The sequence below is a fragment of the Plectrocnemia conspersa genome, unplaced genomic scaffold (genome assembly GCF_051122295.1).
Source record: "Plectrocnemia conspersa isolate PC_06_02 unplaced genomic scaffold, ASM5112229v1 ptg000003l, whole genome shotgun sequence".
Taxonomy (NCBI): Eukaryota; Metazoa; Arthropoda; class Insecta; order Trichoptera; family Polycentropodidae; genus Plectrocnemia; species Plectrocnemia conspersa.
The window spans coordinates 13,778,995-13,801,814 of NW_028277167.1; the positions used below are offsets into that span (position 1 = coordinate 13,778,995).

General features: G+C 35.3%; 3 protein-coding genes across 6 annotated transcripts; 2 read left to right on the forward strand and 1 right to left on the reverse strand.

Annotated features, from left to right (window-relative positions):
• Nucleotides 1-862: 862 nt before the first annotated feature.
• On the forward strand, nt 863-9,440 carry LOC148236649 (protein RER1). 4 transcript variants are annotated; one of them, XM_088183493.1, is made up of 6 exons: nt 863-1,034; nt 1,640-1,728; nt 8,280-8,384; nt 8,520-8,616; nt 8,681-8,904; nt 8,980-9,440. In XM_088183493.1, the coding sequence occupies exons 2-6, from the start codon at nt 1,651-1,653 to the stop codon at nt 9,052-9,054; spliced, it is 579 nt and encodes a 192-aa protein (XP_088039619.1). In that variant the 5' UTR covers nt 863-1,034; nt 1,640-1,650; the 3' UTR covers nt 9,055-9,440. The 4 variants fall into 4 exon arrangements, with proteins under 4 accessions (XP_088039619.1, XP_088039618.1, XP_088039622.1 ...); XM_088183492.1 differs by lacking the exon at nt 8,280-8,384 and adding an exon at nt 5,978-6,082 and having other exon boundaries at nt 879-1,034; XM_088183496.1 differs by lacking the exon at nt 8,280-8,384 and adding an exon at nt 4,399-6,082 and having other exon boundaries at nt 959-1,034; nt 1,640-3,130.
• A 503-nt stretch (nt 9,441-9,943) lies between these two features.
• On the reverse strand, nt 9,944-12,914 carry LOC148236650 (serine/threonine-protein phosphatase 2B catalytic subunit 3-like). Its single transcript, XM_088183491.1, has one exon. It carries the CDS (start codon nt 12,667-12,669, stop codon nt 11,164-11,166), a length of 1,506 nt encoding a protein of 501 aa, XP_088039617.1. The 5' UTR covers nt 12,670-12,914; the 3' UTR covers nt 9,944-11,163.
• Nucleotides 12,915-15,896: 2,982 nt separating this feature from the next.
• On the forward strand, nt 15,897-22,624 carry Rpt6 (26S proteasome regulatory subunit Rpt6). Its single transcript, XM_088182547.1, has 7 exons — nt 15,897-16,093; nt 16,157-16,380; nt 21,464-21,656; nt 21,722-21,854; nt 21,919-22,072; nt 22,137-22,346; nt 22,418-22,624. The coding sequence occupies exons 1-7, from the start codon at nt 15,925-15,927 to the stop codon at nt 22,556-22,558; spliced, it is 1,224 nt and encodes a 407-aa protein (XP_088038673.1). The 5' UTR covers nt 15,897-15,924; the 3' UTR covers nt 22,559-22,624.
• Nucleotides 22,625-22,820: the final 196 nt, after the last annotated feature.

A 22,820-nucleotide genomic window follows, 5' to 3' on the forward strand; every position in this document is an offset into this window, starting at 1 on the left:
TGTTGTTCGCTTGTATAGTGCCGCGCGCGTGCATGTGTGTGTAAGTGTGTCCACGCGAGCCAACACGCGGACCGACCAATTGATTTAGTTTTCTTCACTTTATATTTCCAACAATACGACTAAAAATGTTTGTTTATTGATATAATTAGAATGTTTAAATCATGTTAATCATACATATATAATTTTAAAATATAAAAATTGAGTATTTTGCCTGTAATGATGTGTTAAACAGAGTAAGTAGCCAAAAAATTATATCGCTAAAAACGCATGGCGTACAGCGAGTAATTAACAATTTACCGGTCGGCGGTCTAAGGGTTAAATAAGTACTATTTCTATATAGTTAATTTCTATATTATGTTAAAAAAGATTATGCAAAGAAAAACAAAGATGAGATATTTTTAAAGCGTGCTCGAAAATTACATCTTGATAAAGAAGATCGCTTCGAAAAATATCATACAGTGAACAAATATAACCAAACATCAAGTATGAAAATATGTAAGTAATTGTAATGTTATACATAAATATATGTAGTGTTTCAAATATCAAAGTAATAATAAATACAATAAATTCCATTCAATTAAAAATATGCTAAGAATCATTTGCGTTGTGTGAATTAATAACTAAATATTTTTTACAAATATGAAGCAAAACATTATTTTTTTTCATTGTATATTTTGGTGTTTTTTTCAGATGGTGGTTCCAACATCTACAAATGGTACAGGGTATACACTAAATAAATGATATATAAATAATAGGTATGAAGCCTAATTATTGTAACTAAATAAATTGCACTGCAGTGGAATTAATAAGAAAAAATATTAATTTATATAGAAGTTCTGATGTATCTTGATATCTTAATTTTAAATCACTAAATCGTTTATTAAATTTTATTTGTGACGAAAGGCGTTGACGTATTTGTGACACATCAGATTGTGGTTATTCGCTGCCTTATGGCCGCATCTTCGCTCGTTTAGGCCATGCGAGATCGGGATGTCATTTGAGTTTTTGATAGATGAATATCGAAGTATTTACGTGTAAGTAGGCGTCTATTAGTGTTCGTTTAGGTTTAAAATACATCAATTGTTAAGAGTATGGTAAAATAAGTCCACGAAACTCGTCAGCGGTGTCCCCTCGACTTCCGCGCTCCGAACGCCACGCTCGTTTGTGCCTCCGATAATCCCTTCCTGTTCAAACATACACGTGTACTATAGTATAAGAAGCCTCATAACTGCAATGATCAACTTTTTTAGCCGGACGCGCTTGCTTTAGCGTTCAGGACACGTTTCCCTTTCTATCCTCATTAACTAGTCTTCAAGTGGATTATTCATTTTTAGCTTATGTGCAATGTTTCTGGTCGTTTCTTTTGCTGTTCAAATGTATCCTTTGAGTTAATTAGTTTACCGTATCAATGTATTATCGTATTTAGGTTAAGTGATATTCATTATTATTTCAATATAAGAATATCAACGCTCATAAATATTGCTTTTTAATCTACAATATGAACGTAAAAATATACTTTACACTACATTTCTGAGGTTAAGGTTCGGTTTTTTTACATAACGATAACAATAACGCTATGTATGTATATGCAGTAATTCATTACTACATTTGTTTTAACGAACATATTTATTTTTTTCAGAAACTATTGAAATGATGCAAGATTCAGAATTGAGCGCTCCAGCTCCCCAAAAAAGTATTATATCACAAGCGTGGACGAGATTGTCGCAGGTATACCAAATATAAAGATTCTAATAAAACTGCCGTTCTTTAATTAATATTCCAGAAAAGTATTACATCTTATACAGTGACGGTCAAGTAACCAATTTTACAAATTTTAATTTTTGTGCTAAAATAGACGTAAAGTTATATTAAAAGTTATAAAAAATAATAAAATAGATTGATTCATATGTATGAATCACATTAATACAACTAATGCCCAGGTGAGAGAATGGAAAATAAATTTTATTTAACATTGAGGAGATACAAAGTCATGAAATACGTTTTTGATTATTCAGTGCTTTACTTTGCATGTCTGATAGAACCGTTTGTTCCTAAAAAAAATTGTATACTTTACTTAAAAAACACATTTTTGTTGATAAGTTTCTGTGTTACTAACCAATTGACCTATTATGGAAATATTAAAGTCACCGCATTTTTATTCATTGTCTCAATTTACAAATTGTATTCAGAATATGATAATATAACTTGTTTCATAATGTTTTACTGCATTGTCAATTTTTTTTTTTTAGAAACAAGAGAGTTTTGATATTTTAGTAATCCGACAGTTTTTTAATATACGAGTTGTTTTAGCTTAATATAATCACAATATACTTTAACTCAAATGAAGTTTTAAATTTTCTTATAATATTTTTATTTAAAAATCCATTATTTATTATTGACTAATACTAAAAGGTGATTCATACACATGAACCAATCTATTTTTATTTATATTAAAAGTACAAGTTTTATTAAGTAGTGTATAAATTACTGCCGTTACTGTATAGATTTTAAAAATATATTTAAATTTATTATTTAGAACTGATTGATCATTGCATATGTATTTCGCATCCACATAAAAAATTAACCATTATATATTCAATCGTCTATAGTTTTTATTTCAGAGAAGTAATAATATATCCATTGTTTTCTGTAAAGTATTGTTTTTAACACTAGATTTATGGGTATAAGCCCCCTAATTTGACGGGTATCATTAAAAATTGGTATATAGTGACCAAATTTTCAGAAATAAGTTTCCGAAAATATAAATACTGTTAATATGCATATGTGCTTTGTTCAAATATAAAAAGTCGTAAAAAAATACTGTCTGATACAAATCAAATCGGAATATAACCCAGAAACCTGTCAATTTGACGGGTTTCATAAATCTAGTGTTAAATATCTCTTTAATACATATATTTTAAATACCCTTGAATTACTCTTAATCTAACCATTACTAAAAATGAGACATAAAACTAACTTATTTCTTAACCTTCGTTGAATTTATAGTATATTTATTCTCATGAATCAGTGGACAAAAACATATACGGGGCTGAATTAGAACAAATAAAAACGAATAGTTTTATAAACGAAAAAACACATAGAGCAAGGCAAAGATTATATGTAATATTAGGTAATCCCGGAATTAATGTCGTTTTTTTATTAAAACTCAAACTTATTTTTTTTTTCAATTATTTAATATTTTTTTAATACAAAGTAATTTCTAGTGTTATCTACGACTCTTTGCCATCTTGTTACTAGATCTAAAATTCCTTTCTCATAAAAGGCTTTTGGTTTAGATTCGAAGAACTCCGAAAGGCCCGATTTCAGTTTTTGTCGAATTGTCGAATTTTTTGTTCCCTAATTGCGTTTCTAAAAAGCGAAATAAGTGAAAGTTGCTCGGTACCAAGTCCAGAGAATAGGGTGGATGCAATAAAACATCCCAGCTAAGGTCTTGGATTTTTTTACGGGTAATATCGGCAACATGCGGCTGGGCGTTATCATGTTGAAGAATGACATTACTTTTATTCACAAGAGCAGGTCTAATTTTTTGTAACGTCGTATTTAATTTGTCCATCTGTTCACAATAGAGGGCTGCAGTAACAGTTTGCCCTTGTTTTAAAACATCATAATAAATTACACCTTTCGAATCCCACCACACACACAATAATGCTTTCCGAGGATGTAGTCCTGGTTTTGGTGTTAGAATTGGGGTTTGACCTCGATTTAACCATTGTTTCTATTTTTTTATATCATGATAAAGAACCCATTTTTCGTCTCTGGTGATAAGGTCATGGAGAAACGGGGTAAAATGTTGCTTTTCTTGCAGTATTTTGCATGTGTTGAGGCGTTGAGCTTTGTTGCGTCGGTGATCGCGTGAGGAACCGAGATACCTTATTTTTTAACTTTTCGCAGTTTCTCAAGATAACGATGGGTGTTAGACCGTGATGTGCCGACTTTCTTCGATAATTCATCAATGGTCATAATCGGATTTGCTTCGATTTCCGCCTTTAGAGCTGGACTATCCACTAGACTGGGCCGTCCACTTCGAAGCTCGTCCTTCAAATCGAGATAGCCCGTTGGAAATTTTTTGAACCCACTTTGGCACTTTCTTTTGTCCAGTATATCATCATAAATGCATTCTGTTGCTTCTGTCGCAGTTTTTTTTTAATGAAACGAAAACAGCATACAGCTTCTTAAATGTGTTTCCGAAGGACACGTCTCTGCCATTGTTTGTAAATGGGGTAGAAAAGATTTTTTTTGTTTAAAAGATAGGCAAAGGATCACAGAGAAGAAAAAAATTACAACGCACGTCTTCACTGCTCATCGGACCCAAAAATACTAAGCCAAAGTTGCCTATTAAAAAAACGACATTAATTCCGGGATTACCTAATATATAAGACATATATAAACAATAACTGGGTTATCATTTAACGTCAGTAAAACATTTGAGATCCAGTTTTCAAATGATTTCCCACCCATTCTTTGTGATAATTCCTAGACTTTTTGGATTAAAAAAAACCCACAGATTTAGGACAAAATTTATTATCAGTGTTCGCAGAAGCCATTTTTATGTCTTAAAAATAAAATGAGAGATGGGATAAGACGACAATCTAGATAACCCCACTTCGATAATAACAAACCAATACTGACCTCTGTCTTGACACATACCCGTGCATCCCTCTCGTTGAACAACTTGTAGCAAGAGCTCGTGATGATCATGCATTAAACAATGTGATTGTCCACTGATTGTTTTATAAGAAAAGTCTGCTGTAAAATGATGGAAGATTTTGTTTTTACAACTATTGTTTATTATGCACCATAGACCCATTTTATTGCATCAAATAGATCATCTTAAAGTTTATTAATAATTGATCATTCATATTGCTCAAAGTTTAATCGACTAGAAATTTGATGCTGCTACTGAAATAGTTATTAATTATAGCTGATTAAAAGATGTTCTTACTCGGCAATGGAAACGCAGTTGACTGAAGTTCAGTTTATTGATCGAACTTTGCCGTTAGTGACGAGTGTTACAGTAAATGCGTGATCATGTTTGGTAATAAAAGAAAGTATTAAAAAAAATTGCATGATTATGTCTTTGAAGTGATGTCCGGTCCTTTGTGTATGTGTATTATTTAACCCCTTCTCGGTCATGCCTGAGTTAACTCGGAAATTTGTATTTTGTGAATTGTTATCTCAAAAATCAGCAAATTTTTCAAGAAAATTATCATAGCCTAGGCCTTTTACGTTAAAAATTAAATTTGTATATATTTTTAAACGTTTTACAACGGCTGCATTTTTTTTATACTGCTGAATAGGAAAGGGTGGATCCATGCCAGACGTTTTTGACCGGGAAGTGGTTAAACACCCTAAGGCAAGAATGTGTTTATTGATTAACGTTTGCAAATTTACCTTTATTTTTATAATGTTGACAGAGTGCAAATTTTTATAATATTGTGGTATAATGATTAAGATACTATAGAAGAGATGGGTATGTCCTTTTTTTTAAGGGTATGCATAATATAACCTCAAATATTCCTCAATTTAAACATTTATTGTATAAATTTTGGTCCACAGATTCATGAAGTAATTTTTGTTCTTAACTATTTTATTTAGTTTAACACAATCTTGTCATAAGATTTGTATATTTGACTCAAGTTAATTTTCGAGCAATACTAGTGTATTAATTTGAAAATAGTACACTATAACTAATTTTTGACAATACTGTCAATTAACATGTTTTTGTCTTAAGGTATTCATATAATTTGGTGACCCAAAATGGCAGTCGTCAAATCGATGTTTTTTAATGAACAGTAAATGAATATAATTGTATTTTTGTATATTATGCTTTATAGTAAATTGTAAAATATGTTGGGTTACTATCTAACACGAAACCGTCAACTTGAACAGGTTTTTCATATGTAAATTTTGCATGATGTTGATTCGTATGTATGTATATATTTTTGCTAATATCTAGATATACCAGGGATATTTGGATAGATGGACACCACACACGAAGGGCAGATGGTTGGGTTCAATCTTACTTGTAACAGCGTTCATTCTGAGAATTATTACTCAACAAGTGAGTGATTTTCAATGATGTTTACAAAGTAGTTGTACATTTTTACGTGAATATTTGAAATAAGTGAAAGTTCATTTTGGAATGTTATCAACTCACTCTACAAATTAATCAATACCATCATACTAACGCTTCTACAGCAATGCCCCTATAAATGTTGCATGTGCCCCTATCATCTTAACGTCGAATTATACATTTAACCTCCGCAATATAATATTTAACACACAAACAAACAAAATGAATTTTCACATTATTTTTATAATTATAATAATACACCATTTCTTTAGATTTACATAATAATTAGTAGGAATTTAATTAAAAGTTATCTTTATTGCAAAAATTTTAATTAAATATTCGATAATTTAAGTAACATGAATAGTTTTTAATACATTTAGGTGTTGTTTTTTTTATTGTTGAATAGCTTTTATTTAGTTTGTTTTGTAAAATTTCATATTAATATGAGAATCGTTTTAAAAATATGTATCGTGTATTAACCAGATTTTCAATTTAACGTAATTTAATTTTAAATATCCTTTTAAAACATGGGATGCTCGTTAGTAAAGCATCGTTAACATTTTATTATCCTTTGTTGGAATTATTTTCATCTGTAAGCACGTAGTTGTTTCGAGTGCTCCACTCCTGACAACGTGACACAAAATTCACCATGAGTGAAGCATTCATCTCGACTTATATAAGGCTTATTTATTGTCATGGCGAATCGAAACCCCTTTAAACAAAAAAGAAAATCGCTAATTATCAATAATATTTTTTAAATAGAATAAACATCAGGATCATCGTCTCAATCACTTCATATCCAACCCCATTACATTTCACAAACAGAATAATATGACTACCAACCTTGAAAGCCAATTTTTAAATCCACCTGAATTTGGAAAATTCAAGAACACAACTAGATAACTTGTAGAGACTAGGGTAAATTGAACATGTCGCAACAGGTATCATCTGTTGAATTGTGAATTTTATTTCATCGACTAAATTACGTCCGAAAAAAGCTATCCATTACGATAGATTATAAGATAAATATATCCATAAAGCCCGTTGTCTAGAAATTTGCAGAAGATATTTTATAAAAAATGTCGCTAGGGAGATCTGGCTTTTTTCAAGACACAGATGACTGATTAGATTTGTATCATTTTGAAAGATTTATTTTCTATTCATGTTCCAAGAAAAAGTACATCTGACCCTTAGAATTTGATCGAGTTAACATTTTTCTTTTAAAGCTATACATTACTTTGTGAAGTTTGATTCTTTCCACGATTCCACTGATACTTATCTCAATTGTTACTATTGTCGAATATATTGACATAGTAATTTTTTTGCATTTCAGTTAAATGTAACATGTTCAATATTGTTTCTATACGTCACACAAGCGTGTACGTACTGCCACTAGTATCCATAACGTTGAGGCCATACGATTAATCAAATACTGAAAACATGTGTATCAATAAATTAATACTTACTTTCAATTCTTAAAAGCTCTTCAATATGGCTCGACAATTAACAGAAATAAATTTCCTTTCCTTCCGGTAAATTCTCGCAATTTCACAAATTGGAATGACATACCCGAGTTTAGTTCTAAGATAGAATTGTATTTATTTGTTATAGGAGCGGTTACGCTTTTTACTTTATTTAATCACATTGCATACTTACTATACCCCTTGTTTAATGAAGAGATTCGCCATTACCTGTTGATAGATTCCTTATTTTTCTCACCTAATGCATACAATATATTCTGGAGTTCTTTGACGCTTTTTGCATTAGTAGTCGTGTTTTCTGTATTAAATGTTATTTATGACTTCTTCGCCAATCTATTCGAGTCCAGTTGTAATATATTGTATAATTATAAGTTAGATTTTATAGTTAAAATAAGACAACCTTAATTACTTTCATTATGATATACGTTTATTCATCATACATATCATTAATCAAAAAGGAACGGTGTATATATATATATTATAAACGCATGTTGCAGATAATTTTAATTACTTTCAAATTTACAGTGTACGTTTAATCAAATCGTTAAAAATATAAACTGCTAATTGTGTCGATAAACCCAAAAATCTCTCCCGAGTGTGGGTGTGCCAAACACATGCAACGGATGCCGTGCAAAGTTTACGTATATATATTTTAATACGGTGTCGGTTATATCGCTCTAACTAAATCGAGTGTTTTTTTGTAGTCCTACACCGGCGGTCTGGACGCTCTCACGCCGTATACGAAGGGCCGATGGCTCGCCGCTCTACTTTTAGTACTATCGTTCATATGCCGCATCTTTTATTTGCAGGTATATAATACATATGAATCGAACGTTACCATATCATACGCGAACGAGAGATTCATTGCATGATTTTTCTATGGCACACTCACACCGAATAAAACTATTAACATGATTAATGTGATTGTTTTTTGTATCGCATAGGGATGGTATATTGTGACGTACGGTCTCGGTATTTACCATTTAAACCTTTTTATCGCCTTTCTCACGCCAAAGATCGATCCGGCGATGGATTTCGAAGGTAAATATCATCATTTCATTCGTGTAGTCGACCATCTATACGTAACGGACCGTCTGCGTTTCAGCGGAAGACGAAGGAGGTCCGGCGTTGCCGACGAGAGCCGGAGACGAATTTAGACCTTTCATCAGACGGTTGCCGGAGTTCAAATTCTGGCTATCGGTAACGCGGAGTACCATAATCGCGTTAATTTGTACGTTCTTTGATTTTTTCAACGTTCCAGTATTCTGGCCCATTTTGGTTATGTATTTTATTACGCTGTTCTGCATAACCATGAAACGCCAAATCAAAGTGAGTCAATCAAATCTAGCGTCGCTTTTATTTAAGCTCGTATATATCGTCAATAATGAATCTCGTCTGTTTCAGCATATGGTTAAGTACAGATATATTCCGTTCACGCACAGTAAGCCTCAGTACAAACCGACCGAAGTTCCTAACTGACGGTCCCGACTGGGCTGCAACTCGATTAGTCAAAATTATAAAAAATATTATATCTTGTTTTTTTATTATGTATTGTAATTCAATTTTTTACCAGGACCATTAACGTTTATTTGTGTATATACGTATGTATATTTAGGCGTTTAAAGATATGTATGTTTGAAAAAATTATTTTGCATATTTATTAGAAAAAACGTGCGTTATTTGAATTAAAAGGTTATTATTTATAACGTTGCGTTTAAATTTCGTTCGTGTTGTTTATTAATTTAATATTATATTATATTTCACGATAGTAATTAATTTGTTACGTATTCGGCCGTTACACCCGAACGGTCCGTTCGAATCGGATGGAAAATTATTATGCAATAAATTGCATTTTATTTTTAAAAGACGTATCGTGTTATTTAATTACCATATCCAAGTTTGCGACGTCTAAAATTAATATCAGTTTATTATATATGCGGAAATGTAGAGCAAACGAGTGCGAATAAAGCTATTCTTTTAAAATCGAACAAATTTTATATTTTCTTTGAATAAAATCAGTAATAATCCTTTCATATTAAATCATATTAAACCCGACGGTGTCTTCGGCGGTTATCTCGGTTTTATACATCTAAAATATGTTAAAAAATCGAAGACGATTACAACCGTATATAATAAAAATGACACGTCTGATATTGATTCTAGATTTCACATATCCATATAGTCCTTTCGATTTACACCTCCGTGCTTGAAATTAGAAGCGTTTCGGAATCGATATCGCGCATACGACAAACTGACGTTCGGATTTCATCGCTAAAAACTGAAAATAAAGATTCCGTTGCTATATTTTCGGCAGTACCGGTTAAGTTTCAGCGACGGTACGCGAGTGAGAACCATTAAAACTACAATAAAGAGCTGTATGCCAGTAATATATTTTTATCTGTAAATACAACACAACACTTCCCAAGATTAGTATAAAATGAAATTAAAAATATTGTTAGTTAAATATAATAGATTTTTTTTAAAGTACACGATTGACTCGACGGTTACAATCTATATAATGAAAAATTACAATAAGTGAAAGGTAAAAAGGTCGAAATACGAACGACACGTTTCGTCGAGTGCATCTGTCAAAGAAGACGTAGTAACAAGGTAACCGTTTATCACAACTTAATGCAATACGTACATATACACACGCGTATAAATATATATATGAACACACGTATACGCACGAATGTATATGTAGGTACGTAAACGTCGGGGAGATGGTCCCCGGCCGACGTTTGCCTAAACTTTAAGTATCTTTTTTTTTAAATATACGTATTTGCGTAATAGAAAAATGTCTTTTGTTAAACAAAAAGTGAAGCTTGAATATACATATATAAATACAATATATATATATATATATATATATACATATATATATTGAAAGACGAAAAGGTCAAAGATCGCAAGCGGCGTAATTATCATATACACATTTTTGAATTAAAATTTAAAGCTTCTCGTCGGGGTCGACGAAGAAAGAAAACGACGCGAGGGAGGACAGGGAAGGAGAAAAACTCATAAGTCGCGTAAAAGCGAAAAAACGCGATATCGCGATATAGAATTAATAAATAAACTACAAATAAATATTCAACAATATTAAAAATTCTAACACTTAAAATTAACCGTCGTTGGCGATCGAACGCCCGCGAACAATTTAGAAAACGGCGGTCGAGAATTACGTTTCAATACAATTATCGCTATAAACATCAAAATATTGAAAAAGGATATACGGATACACGTGCGAAGCGCTCTCGAACGGTCCGGTCCGGATCGGCTCGGAAAAGAAAAGAGGGAAACGGCAAAGGCCGAGTCGAACGGACGATTTATTGCACGATTTATAACTAGACGGCGACGACCCCCTCGCCGGACGCGTCGGAAGGCCGCGGTCCGACGCGCGCGCGAAGCGAGAGGAGCGAGCGAATCCGGAAGTACGTTTCGACGGCGACGGTGAAAATTATGATATATTTTGTACAATTAGATACGATCGAGCGCGACTCGCGGCGAAGGTCGGAGTCGGAGGAGGGCCCGCCGACTCGCGACGGACGAGAGGGGAGCGCGGCCCCGGGGCGAGAGACGGCGGCGGCTTCACGAGCGGGCTTCGCCCTCCTGGCGCGCCGGCTTCTTCTCCTGCGGCTCGGGGGTGCGCTGGCCGTCTCGGCGCGGAGGCATGCGCTCGTTGATGGCGTCGAGTCCCTTGGCCTCGGCGAAGGAAGTGATCTTGTGGTTGGGCGAGAAGCCCTGCAGGGCGTTCTTGAGCGACGTCTTGCCGCCGCTGAGCGCGCCGAGGGGCAGCGCGCCCGTGGGCGTGAGCCCCTTGAGCTGGAGCACGGACTCGCTCTCCTCGCGCAGCACGGAGAAGACGTGGGCCATCTTGCCGATGGCGCGGATCTTGTTGCGGATCACCTCCTTGCGCAGGTTCGCCTCTTCCATGGCGTCGTCGCCCTCGGTCATGAGCTCGTCGTCCGAGCAGATGTTGAGCACGTTGACGAGCATCTCGGTGACTTTCTCGCCGACGAAGGGCAGCGACCACGTAAACACGTCCATGAAGTTGGGCAGCCAGTAGGGGTGCGGCGAGCAATTGAACTGGCGGATGTTCATCACGTTGTTCTCGTACTTGAGCACGGCCGCCTTGTTGTTGTAGACGTCGAGGTAGTTGGGAGCCGAGAAGATGGTGATGAGGCTGGGGAAGCCCGTGGTCTGGCTCTTGCGGTACATGCGGTAGCCGGCGTCCTGCGCTTCGTGCGCGCGGATAATGGACAGCAAGTTGTTCTTCTGCAGGAAGTCGCAGCAGGCGGCGTAGCTGTAGAAGTAGGAGCAGCCGCGCACAGAGTTGTGCGAGAAGTGCTCCGAGTTCTTCTCGTTGCCGAAGTCCTCGAGCGGGTCGGACCAGAGCAAGTCGCACATGGGTCCGAAGGCGGGCGGCTCCTTGAACCGATCCAGCTTGCGGATGTCGTCCAGGTTGTGTATCTCGGGCGAGAGACCGCCGTGCACGCAGAGGAACTGCTGGTTCATGAGCGCGGCCAGCGGCAGGCAGTCGAACGCCTCCATGCAGGCGTCGTACACGCGCTCCGAGTACTTGATCTTGCACTCCTGCTTGAAGGTGAAATACTCGGTGAGATGGCGACACTCGTGGTTGCCGCGCAGCAGGAACAGCGTGGTGGAGTGGCACAGCTTGAGCGCCCACAGGTACAGCACGCACTCGATCGAGAAGTAGCCCCGGTCGACGTAGTCGCCCAGGAAGAGGTACTTGGTGGTGGCCGGGGAGCCGCCCACCTCGAACAGCTTCATCAGGTCGTAGAACTGGCCGTGCACGTCGCCGCACACGGTCACCGGCGCTTCGATGTCGATCATCGTCTTCTCGGAGCGCAGCAGGGCGGCGCCGTCCTTGATGATGCGCAGCGCCGCCGCCTCCTCGATGCGCCCCTCCAGCGTGAAGTGCTGCTTGAGCGCCTCGGGCTTGGGCTTGCCGGTGGCCGCGTCGAACACCTCGTCGGCCGTCAGCTTGCGCGACGGCGGGAACGCCACGCCCTGGATCATGCGCTGCGTGGTCGAGGCCCGCGGGCTCTGGCCCTGGCCCTCCTCGCCCGCCATGCCTGCTGACGCCTCCGCCTCCGACTCCGCTGGACGCCTCGCCGCCTAGCCTCGCCGCCTCGCAGCCCCACCGACGCGACGACGACGGAGCGACCGAACCAGCGAACCGCCGAACCGCCGAACCACCGACCGACAGCCGACACCGTCCCCGGCGCAGGTCGATACGGCGCGCGCTAGCTCCCGGCTTTCCGCCCCCGCCCAAATCGGGAATACGATCTTGTTACCCGACCGATCAACCCGTCGGATAAAAATAAGCAATAACACTCTTCACTGTCTTTTTCATATCAAATTCGAATGAAATACCATTCGAACGTTTCAGCAAATTTACAAATTTATATTAGCTCTTTGCGAAACATATTTATTAGCGACGAAGATGACGCGCCATCTATCTTCGAGCGAAATAAGCGCAATAGAAAAATACTCAAATTACGTCTTACAAATTCACAAAAATAAATAATAAAATTATAAAATTTATACTAAAATTAAAACACCGAAATTAGTGATGACTATTATGCACTGTGTGTTTTTGTTTTCAACAATTGTGTGTCGCGAAATCATATTTGGTTTTAAAATCTGTCGCTAACTCGTAACTCCTCCAGAGAATCGAGTTAAAGAATATTTTTTCAGAAGTTATTTTACTTAAGCAATTCCGCACGAGTAAGCAAGAACTAGTTCTACGGTTACAATTTTATACAATAAAATTATAAATATAATACTTATACATTTAGAAAAATATAATAAGTACACTTATAGTATTTATTGTTCAATTTTAAAGGAACAAATAAGAAGCACGGTATAGGAAAACTATTGATTGAAGTTGCACAATTCATTAAAAAAATATTTTTTAACTTCTTTGCAATTATTCTTACTTGATTTTGGTGAGTAAGTAATGTACTTTAAAGAATTTTTGCTAAGCTTCACAGAAAATACTTAAGAGATGTATTTTTATTTTGCTTATAATTATTTAGTTGTTTTCTAAATTTAGTATTTATAATCAATTTTCTCGTTATTAATTCATATTATTGTAGAATAATTATTCGCAAATTTTACTTTTCACGTATTATATACGTATGTCTTTCATTTGAGCACTAAAAATCAAATTTAACATTTTTTTTGTAGCACTATTTTGAATTACCTCAAGTGATTTAAATTTAATTGTAAATCCTCAAGCGAAAGACATATGTAGATGTTAGACGGCTATGAATATGTGCATAATGAATGTTTAATCTACTTTTATACGATAATGTATTAAACCCAGTATAACATTTTTATTTAAAAGTATATCTAAATATTTTATTTTATCACTTTTTGTAATTAGATAATTATTATAAGGGTCCAACCTGGGCCCTCTGCTCTTTATGTTATTTATTAATGACATAAATACTGAAGTTACAAATTCAGGTTTTCTTCTGTACGCAGATGATTTAATATTGTATAAATGCCTTCGATCTGTTGCGGACTCCATCTATCTACAGAGTGATTTATATTATCAACGAAGATAAGCTTCCGTTAACCGTATGGCCTTTAGTGTCGGAAAGTGGCATACTATGTCATTTTTTTGATCATTTTCAGCTTATTTCTACGATCTCGATGGAAACATTTTGGCTGAGAAACTTATACTTTTGAGACAAGTGGAAGTTATCTCTACACATACACGACGTCCGTCTGAATCTTCAAAAACGCTCAATTTTGCAATGAGAAACATTTTTCCCTTTAACGATCCGTCAGTTATTCGCGTCCTCTATGACACCTTAGTTCGTAGCATTTTTGGATCGAGATTTATAATTTGGAATCTCCGAATAACCAAATACTCCCTTTTAGTTGTAAAGGTTCTCAAGATACATTAAAAGGTTACTTGAAAAGGTTCTCAAGTTCTTGGGATACGATTCGTTGAATTCTCGCAAAAAGTTGTATGTATGACCACAACGTCTTCGAGAATCACGATCGCGTCCACTTTTGATTACCTTTGGGGCTAAAACGTCTTCACATGCCGACTCGTCTATGGCTGTCGCCATCCGGCTCCTTAATATGCAGGAATTGCACATTGGTATGTTTCATGACAGCTGCGAGGAGCTGGTCCGGTTTTATCATATAATTTTAATATGTTTTGTTTGCTTCTTTCTATGTATTATATTTTATGTATTTCAATAATACGATGCATTGTTTCAGACCATCGTAACGCATTGGGGTAACCTCCTAGGTCACGATGCTCTTAATTTAATTTTAATAAATAAATTAATTTACAGTGATTGTGATATCAAAATTATCATTCAATATCATATATACTATATTTGCGTTAGCACAGTCAGTTCGAAAGCTAACCAGTTCATTATTATTCATAATTGAGAAATAGATGGCAAGTTTGGATTTACGCTCCTATTAGCTCTGAAGCACGCGGTACGATATTTATATCATTACTCTTGCTTATATTTTGAACAAATTTATAGAAATTAATATCAATAGTATTTTTTTATATTTACCAATCAATCGGAGTAATGATAAGTATATCGAACGTATGTCCGTATCTCGTGCTTTAGAGCTAATAGTAGGGGGAGTAAACCCAAACAAACCATATCTTTCAGTAGCAGTTACAGGCCCAGTAAAAGGCCTGTAACTGCTACTTAGGAAAATAAAAATCAAAAGGTTCGATACATTTTGTGTAATACGCTTATGTTAAGTATTTTTCTGTTATGAAACTGTTCCTGATATTTTTTATGAAAAGATTTCCTTTGACAGGGGAGTGTGGGAAATAATCAGTCCGCTATTTAACCCAAATAGTCTACAAAATTTTAGCTCATATGTTGAATTGCCTTTAATAAGCATTAGATTAATAAAATATAATCAGAAATAAATTTGTCATAAATACTATACCTTATAAGTAGCTAGATGAAAATTTAGGGAAATGTTAATGCAATATAAAGAACGACAAGTCAGATATTACACAAACATTTGTAGGCAAAATATCATATAAACAACTATTTAGATGTCTAGTAAAAAATCAATAAAGTTGAAATGATATTTTCGTTCTTCTTCCGAGTAAAAAATCTGAATCTTTGCGGACAAATCGATTGTCAACATTTTTCAAAGAAAATAACAGTATATTATGTAAATTAGTTTATTTTTATTATAATTTGAGAAGGTTGTTTTTGTACCCCAATAAAATAATAAAATAGTGTTTAGCGTTAAATTTTTGGTACATGCCCGACGTTTCATCGCGGGCCAAACGTGACAGGCGAAATCCAGAACGGCGGCGAGATGACGCTCATGAACGCCGCCTCCTTGCAAATGGAGGTAGACGCGCCGAAAGGTGACGGATTCCGCACCTATTATGTCACCAAGATTGAAGAGCTGCAGCTCGTGGTGGCCGACAAGTCGCAGAACCTTCGCCGGCTTCAAGCCCAGAGGAACGAACTCAACGCCAAAGGTGAGTCTTTTGCTCGATTTCGACTCTCCCTCGCCGACGTCTCACGCTTCGCTTCCGTTTCAGTTCGCATGCTTCGCGAGGAGCTGCAGCTGCTGCAGGAGCAGGGCTCGTACGTCGGCGAAGTCGTCAAGCCGATGGACAAGAAAAAGGTGCTGGTCAAGGTGCACCCCGAAGGAAAGTTCGTTGTCGATTTGGATAAAAACATCGACATCAACGACGTCACCGCCAATTGTAGAGTAGCTCTGCGCAACGAGAGCTACACTTTGCACAAGATTTTGCCTAATAAGGTGAGACAAAACCGTATTCATATCGCAAGTCATAGTCTTCGGATGTTTTTTTTCCTCTCGATTCAAAAATCACCGTCAATATTCATAAGTAAGAAACAGATGGCAATATTTGGCTATAAATCGAAACATGTATACATTCCATATCTTTTTTGTTACATTGGGAACATCATTTTTTCCAGCAACTCATTGTTTACTTTAGTTTCAGCTCACAAGTCTACTCTTTCTATTTATTCAAACTTTTAATGCATTGAATATTCTTATTATCATCATTTGATCCTTGAGCTGTATTTTACATGTGTTATGTGAAACAATATATTATCAATTTTCAGTGAATTCGCATTTACCCTGAAAAATGCATGTCATTTAATGAAATGTTATAAATCTTCATGAAATACAAATATTAAAAAAAACGATCGCTGACTGGCGAACTTTTGCCTCACCTGAAAAAACCTGAAATAACATGCCAGATTCTAAATAATAAATTTTTGGGTTATCCCTCAAAGAAACCCTAAAAAATACTCGAATCTATCCCGAAAATATATTTTTAAATATGTCACTACAGTGAAATCTCATCGGAATATATTTACACTGGTAGATACATATTTTAACCAATAAAACTATAATTTATCTGGCAGGTGATAGTAAATTATATGTTTCCATATGTATTAATATATATATATATATATATTTACCAGACGGGGGCGGTAAGATACTTTCCCTCTCGATCGCTTGCATGTTAAGTGACGAGAGTGAGTGAGAAATAAGAGCGTACGGTCTGCATGCCCTTATCTCTCATTCACTCTCGTCACTTTAACACGCGAGCGATCGAGAAGGAAAGTATCTCACCGCCCGCCCCTGATATTTACATACTTATCATTATTTATTCCCATGCGATGTATAAATGTTACAGTGAATGTGTATTTTTCAGTGAAGTTATATTTTCACTAATGAAGTCCAAATATATTTTCACTGGCAGGTATATATATCTACTAGCGAAAATATAATTTTAACTAGTAGGCGCTAGTGAAATTATATGCTGCTCTAAAATTTCTATGAAACTCGATTTGACAGTTACATACATTTAATGTTCAAACCCAAACCTAACCTAATGAAAGTTCTAAAACTATAATTAGTTTTTAATCAAGTCCAAAATACAAACTAAAACACTTCATCTATCAGGGTGATATAAATAGAAGAAAAAGTACACACATATGTCACATATTGCTCAATAGTTTGTCTGCACTTGGATATTATAGTATGTTTTAAATATATGATAGCCATCCATGCCGATATTATTATGGACTTTTGATACAAAAGGGTTGATCAACGTATATATTTAAACTGAATTGTGGTCAATAGGAGCACACAAAAACAATTATCACTTCTCAGATGTCAAAAATTCACGTCAAAAGCAATAAAATCGTGTCGGCGCCGTTACAGTGGTAACGCTCGGAACAAGCGTTCCCGCTGCAACGGCGCCAACACGATTTTATTGCTTTTGACTTCTGAGAAAGGATAATTGTTTTTTGCGCACTCTTATTGATAAAAAGTTATAATATTGTTGTTTAAAAGTCTTAATATGAACGCTAGATAACCAAACGTTGGTGTGATTTTACTCCTTTTAAACAGGAACCTCTTGAATTTGGTCATAAAAATGCATGTCATTTAACACTAGGTTTACGGGTATAAAACGGGTGTTATTAAAATAAGTTTGCGAAAATAAAAGTAGTGTTAATATATTTGCATTGTTCAAATACAAAAAGTTATAAAAAAAAAACAAAAAATACTGTCTGATACAAATCAGAAACCCGTCAATTTGCCGGGTGCCATAAATCTAGTTAATGAAATACTATGAATCCTAATGAAACGGTAATATTAAAAAAACAACCACTGACTGGCTTATTTCCCCTCCTTCCCTCCTATCATGGAAAAACTGAAATGACGTCCCTAGCTTATACCCTAAAGCAACTGATTCTTCCTTTGTAAAGTACTTATATGCAAACATCTTTTTCCGTAATAATGTAAATTAAATATTTGTCAACAAAAATTTTCTCAATATGCAACAATTTCGAGGAAGGTAGAAACAAATTCGCAGTCAGCTTCCTTTTATATATTGACAATTTCCTTGGTAAATTTAATACTATGTAAAGAAGCTCTCATTAAAAAATTGTCAAACTAGCCTTTACTAACCTTAAATTCCATTGCAGAATCTACTTTTATATCTCCATTTCATTCATTACTATGTCATATTTTTTAAACAAAGTTTAAAATTTTTCATCTAATTTTGATAAAATTCTAACTATTGAAATTCATATAAAATAATTAACTTTTCCAATGCCATGCGCCACATAGGGGGCTCAGTCGTTACGTGACTATAATGCCAAGAGCCACATGCGGGGCATTTACAGAATCAGTTACTTAAGCTACGATATAATATTACAACACTGTTTAGATATATAGTTAAATCGATGAAGAAACCTTTAAAACTATTACCGCTTGAATAGCTGTCTTAAAAATAACTAAAATGAATGGGCTTCTTTTTAACGTCGCCAGGGTTGCCACTTGCGCCTTTATAATATATTAAACATAATGTTTAATAATAAATGATAATTAGTGTAGAACTTGACTAAAACTATTTTTGTTTCTCAGCGGCTAAAACATAGTCAGTTAGGGGTGTCCTTCCGGTTGGCGTCTTTGTAATACAATAATTCTCGGACCAAATTTCACTCATTAGATGATGAAGTGACATACAAAAAATTCCGAAAAGATTTATTTTTATTGTTATATTGCTAGTTTATATTTAATAAAAATATGTATTTTTTACTTTGTATAAAATTTTTAGTTTGCTAATATTGCAAATTTAATTTAATATTATTTTGTTGTTACGACCCTAGCGCTTACATTTTTAACAGCTGCAAAAAAAGTGCACCGGAAACAGCACCCAAAATCTCCTTTTGGATTATAAAATTCTCGACAAGTCATTAGCACTTAACATATATTTTTTTAATTCTAAAGATAGCTTGCATTGGAATCGTGTATTACGAAAGATACCATGGCACAAAAACGGTTAATCTACAAGTCAATACTATTTTCTCGGAATTATCTAGAATACTTCCATCGTTCGAAAACTGCCAAGCTTTCCACATTCATCGAAATCTATCTCTCAACATTGGGGTTACTAAAAGTGGATTTGTGATGCCATCTATAGATCCCATTAGGAAAATTTTCCATAAGTATCGGGTCATTAAAAGTACCATGAACCTTTGAGCCTTTTCATTTTCTCACAGACTGTTATTAACACATTGTTGTCGGGACACGGATTTTTCCGTTTTTGCAGAACTGCTGCTGGGTTGCGGGACCCGTAAAAATCCGTTTTTTGTAGTCTGTTGCTAGAAGTCGGCTCACGTGTTTATCCGTGTAATTTGAACTGCATTTTTTTTTGTTGTCAGCAGCTAGATGTCACTGCTTTGATATTTAGTAAAGACATTATTTTATTCGTCGTCGCATTTATTACATTTCCACCAAATGTATTGTACTAATTTTGATATTGAATTTTTATTCCGTACAAAAAATTAAATAACGAACTATAAACAATTCCTGTTATCCCAAATATCTTCTATTATGTTCAATTCTATCAAGATACTTCGAGGAATTACTTTCTACCTGATGTAAAAGAAGGGATGGTTGGGAGTGAGAAAACAAAACAAATTCCAATGAAACTTGACCTGGGGTAGATAACAAGCAACAGTCATTGCGACATCTGTGACTTGTTATAAAAAAAAAAGACATCATTACAGTTACGCGTAAATGTTCGGTCGTTCTGTTGTCTAAAAAATAGTTTTACACCCCGAAATGTTTTCACCCGATAAAAATAAATCTGACGATGAATTTTGTGTGGATAATTTATCTGATTATTGATAATTGGGCCAAAAGTGTAGCTATGTATCTTTTGACATACCTCTACACAGAGGTACGTGTTTTTAGAGATATCATACGTTGAAAAACTATTCATAAAAACAGATTGTGCCATATTTTAGTTTTATTTAGTGTTTAATTCGATTTTTTATTACATACATTTTTATAGTACTTTTATGTGCAAAATAAACGCAAGTTTCCAGTGAATATAAAACTGTCAACCTCCATGTTTCTTCTTCATTTGATAGTACTGTTTATGGTAAGTCTATGTTTAAAATTTCATAATTTTATATTGTATAGTATAAAAGTTATGGCGAGTTTCCGAAAAAAAACGCGGAAATTCTTCGTTTCCGAAAAATTCCGCGGCTGCTAAAAAATGGCCCGCGCCAGGCTTGAAACAATGCGCGAAATCACCCGACAACAATGTGTTAATTTATTTCTGTAAATTGTCCATCTTGACTTGAACATTTAAGCATTTAAAACACACTAAATGACCGATATTCCCAAGACACAATATGGATTAACTAGCAGAATAAAATTCCCATAACTAAACTGAGCTACTAATACAAATTTCATGATTAGTGGCCGAGTGGTGTGACTTCAACCAGTGACTCTTTGCTGGAAGATCTGTTTGATACAGTATTACACACAAATATATTATATATAAATGCAGATGTTGAATGAGAAAAAGTTGTAGAGCCTCATGGTAATGAAAATTATGTCTAAGGTTTCTGGTTCTTAATTGTCAGCTGTCGAGTATGACCAAATGTTATATTCTTTACGCTGGTCTTTCAATGAAGCTTAGACAAATTGGAGAGAAGTATAGTTTAGAACCAATCGCATTATTGTTTAAATCTTTAATGTAAGTGTCCGATAATTACAAAGGATACGTACAAGAAAGCATATTTGATGAGAGGTCAAAAGATATTTTCTGGACATGTCGTCTCGAAGCTTATGAAAAAATAATGTAGTTGCTAATAAGCGATGGCTTTTGAGAATCTGTGTGGTATTGTGCAGTTCTTGGGTATTATGAAATACCTTTTATTTTGTTTAGACAAACCTTTGTTTCTTGTAGCTCTCTAGAGGGCCATTGTTGGAACACCCACGTATTAATTTATTTTTTAGCAAATACTGATTCATTTGATACTATTGATATTTTCATCTACAGGTCGATCCTTTGGTGTCGCTCATGATGGTGGAGAAAGTTCCCGACTCGACTTACGAAATGGTCGGAGGTCTAGATAAACAAATCAAAGAGATCAAAGAAGTCATCGAGCTTCCTGTGAAGCATCCCGAGTTGTTCGATGCGCTCGGTATCGCACAACCGAAAGGAGTGTTGCTTTATGGACCACCCGGAACAGGTATAATGTCAAGATACTAAACTTTCACACCAGATATATGAATCGATTTTATTTTTATAAAATAGGTAAAACGTTGCTCGCTCGAGCTGTGGCTCATCACACCGAGTGTACCTTTATCCGCGTGTCTGGATCGGAGCTCGTACAAAAGTTCATCGGAGAAGGCAGTCGTATGGTCCGCGAGCTCTTCGTCATGGCTAGGTATATTTTGTATTTTATAAATATAATTCAATCGGCTATTTGTTAATTTACTGAATAATTTCAGAGAGCACGCTCCCTCTATTATATTCATGGATGAGATCGATTCGATCGGATCTTCTCGTATCGAATCCGGCAGCGGCGGAGATTCCGAAGTTCAAAGGACTATGTTAGAGTTGTTGAATCAACTCGACGGTTTCGAAGCCACTAAAAATATTAAAGTAATATTTATTTTAATTTAATAAACATGTATTAGGTTTTTATTTCAACGTAACGTTTTCGTAGGTAATTATGGCCACCAATCGTATAGACATCTTAGATCCTGCTCTTTTGAGGCCCGGAAGAATCGACAGAAAGATCGAATTTCCGCCACCGAACGAAGAAGCTCGATTAGACATTTTGAAAATCCATTCTCGCAAAATGAACTTGACCAGAGGTATAAACTTGAGGAAGATCGCTGAACTTATGCCGGGCGCTTCCGGAGCCGAAGTGAAGGTAACATTTTATAAATAACACTTAAATAATAAACAAACATAATCAACATTAATACCAAATTGTGTTTACAGGGAGTGTGCACTGAAGCCGGTATGTACGCTCTCAGGGAAAGGAGAATTCACGTCACTCAGGAAGATTTTGAAATGGCAGTAGCTAAAGTAATGCAGAAAGACTCAGAAAAGAATATGTCTATCAAAAAATTATGGAAATAATTTTTATTTTTTATTTTTAATTTTGTAATAAACTATAATTATATAATAAAATATAACATTACTTTATCACTGTTTTTTTACTGCTGTATATAGTTACATGAATTTTATAATTACAATAAAAATAATCGAGTCAAAAACTATGAAGAGAAATTAAATCGTACGAACCCAGAATAGTTGGAAAAATTAAAGCTGTCTTCTGAATATTTGATTATAATGATAGTTCACTTTGATATTGGAAATGGCGCATGTTTCATATAAATAA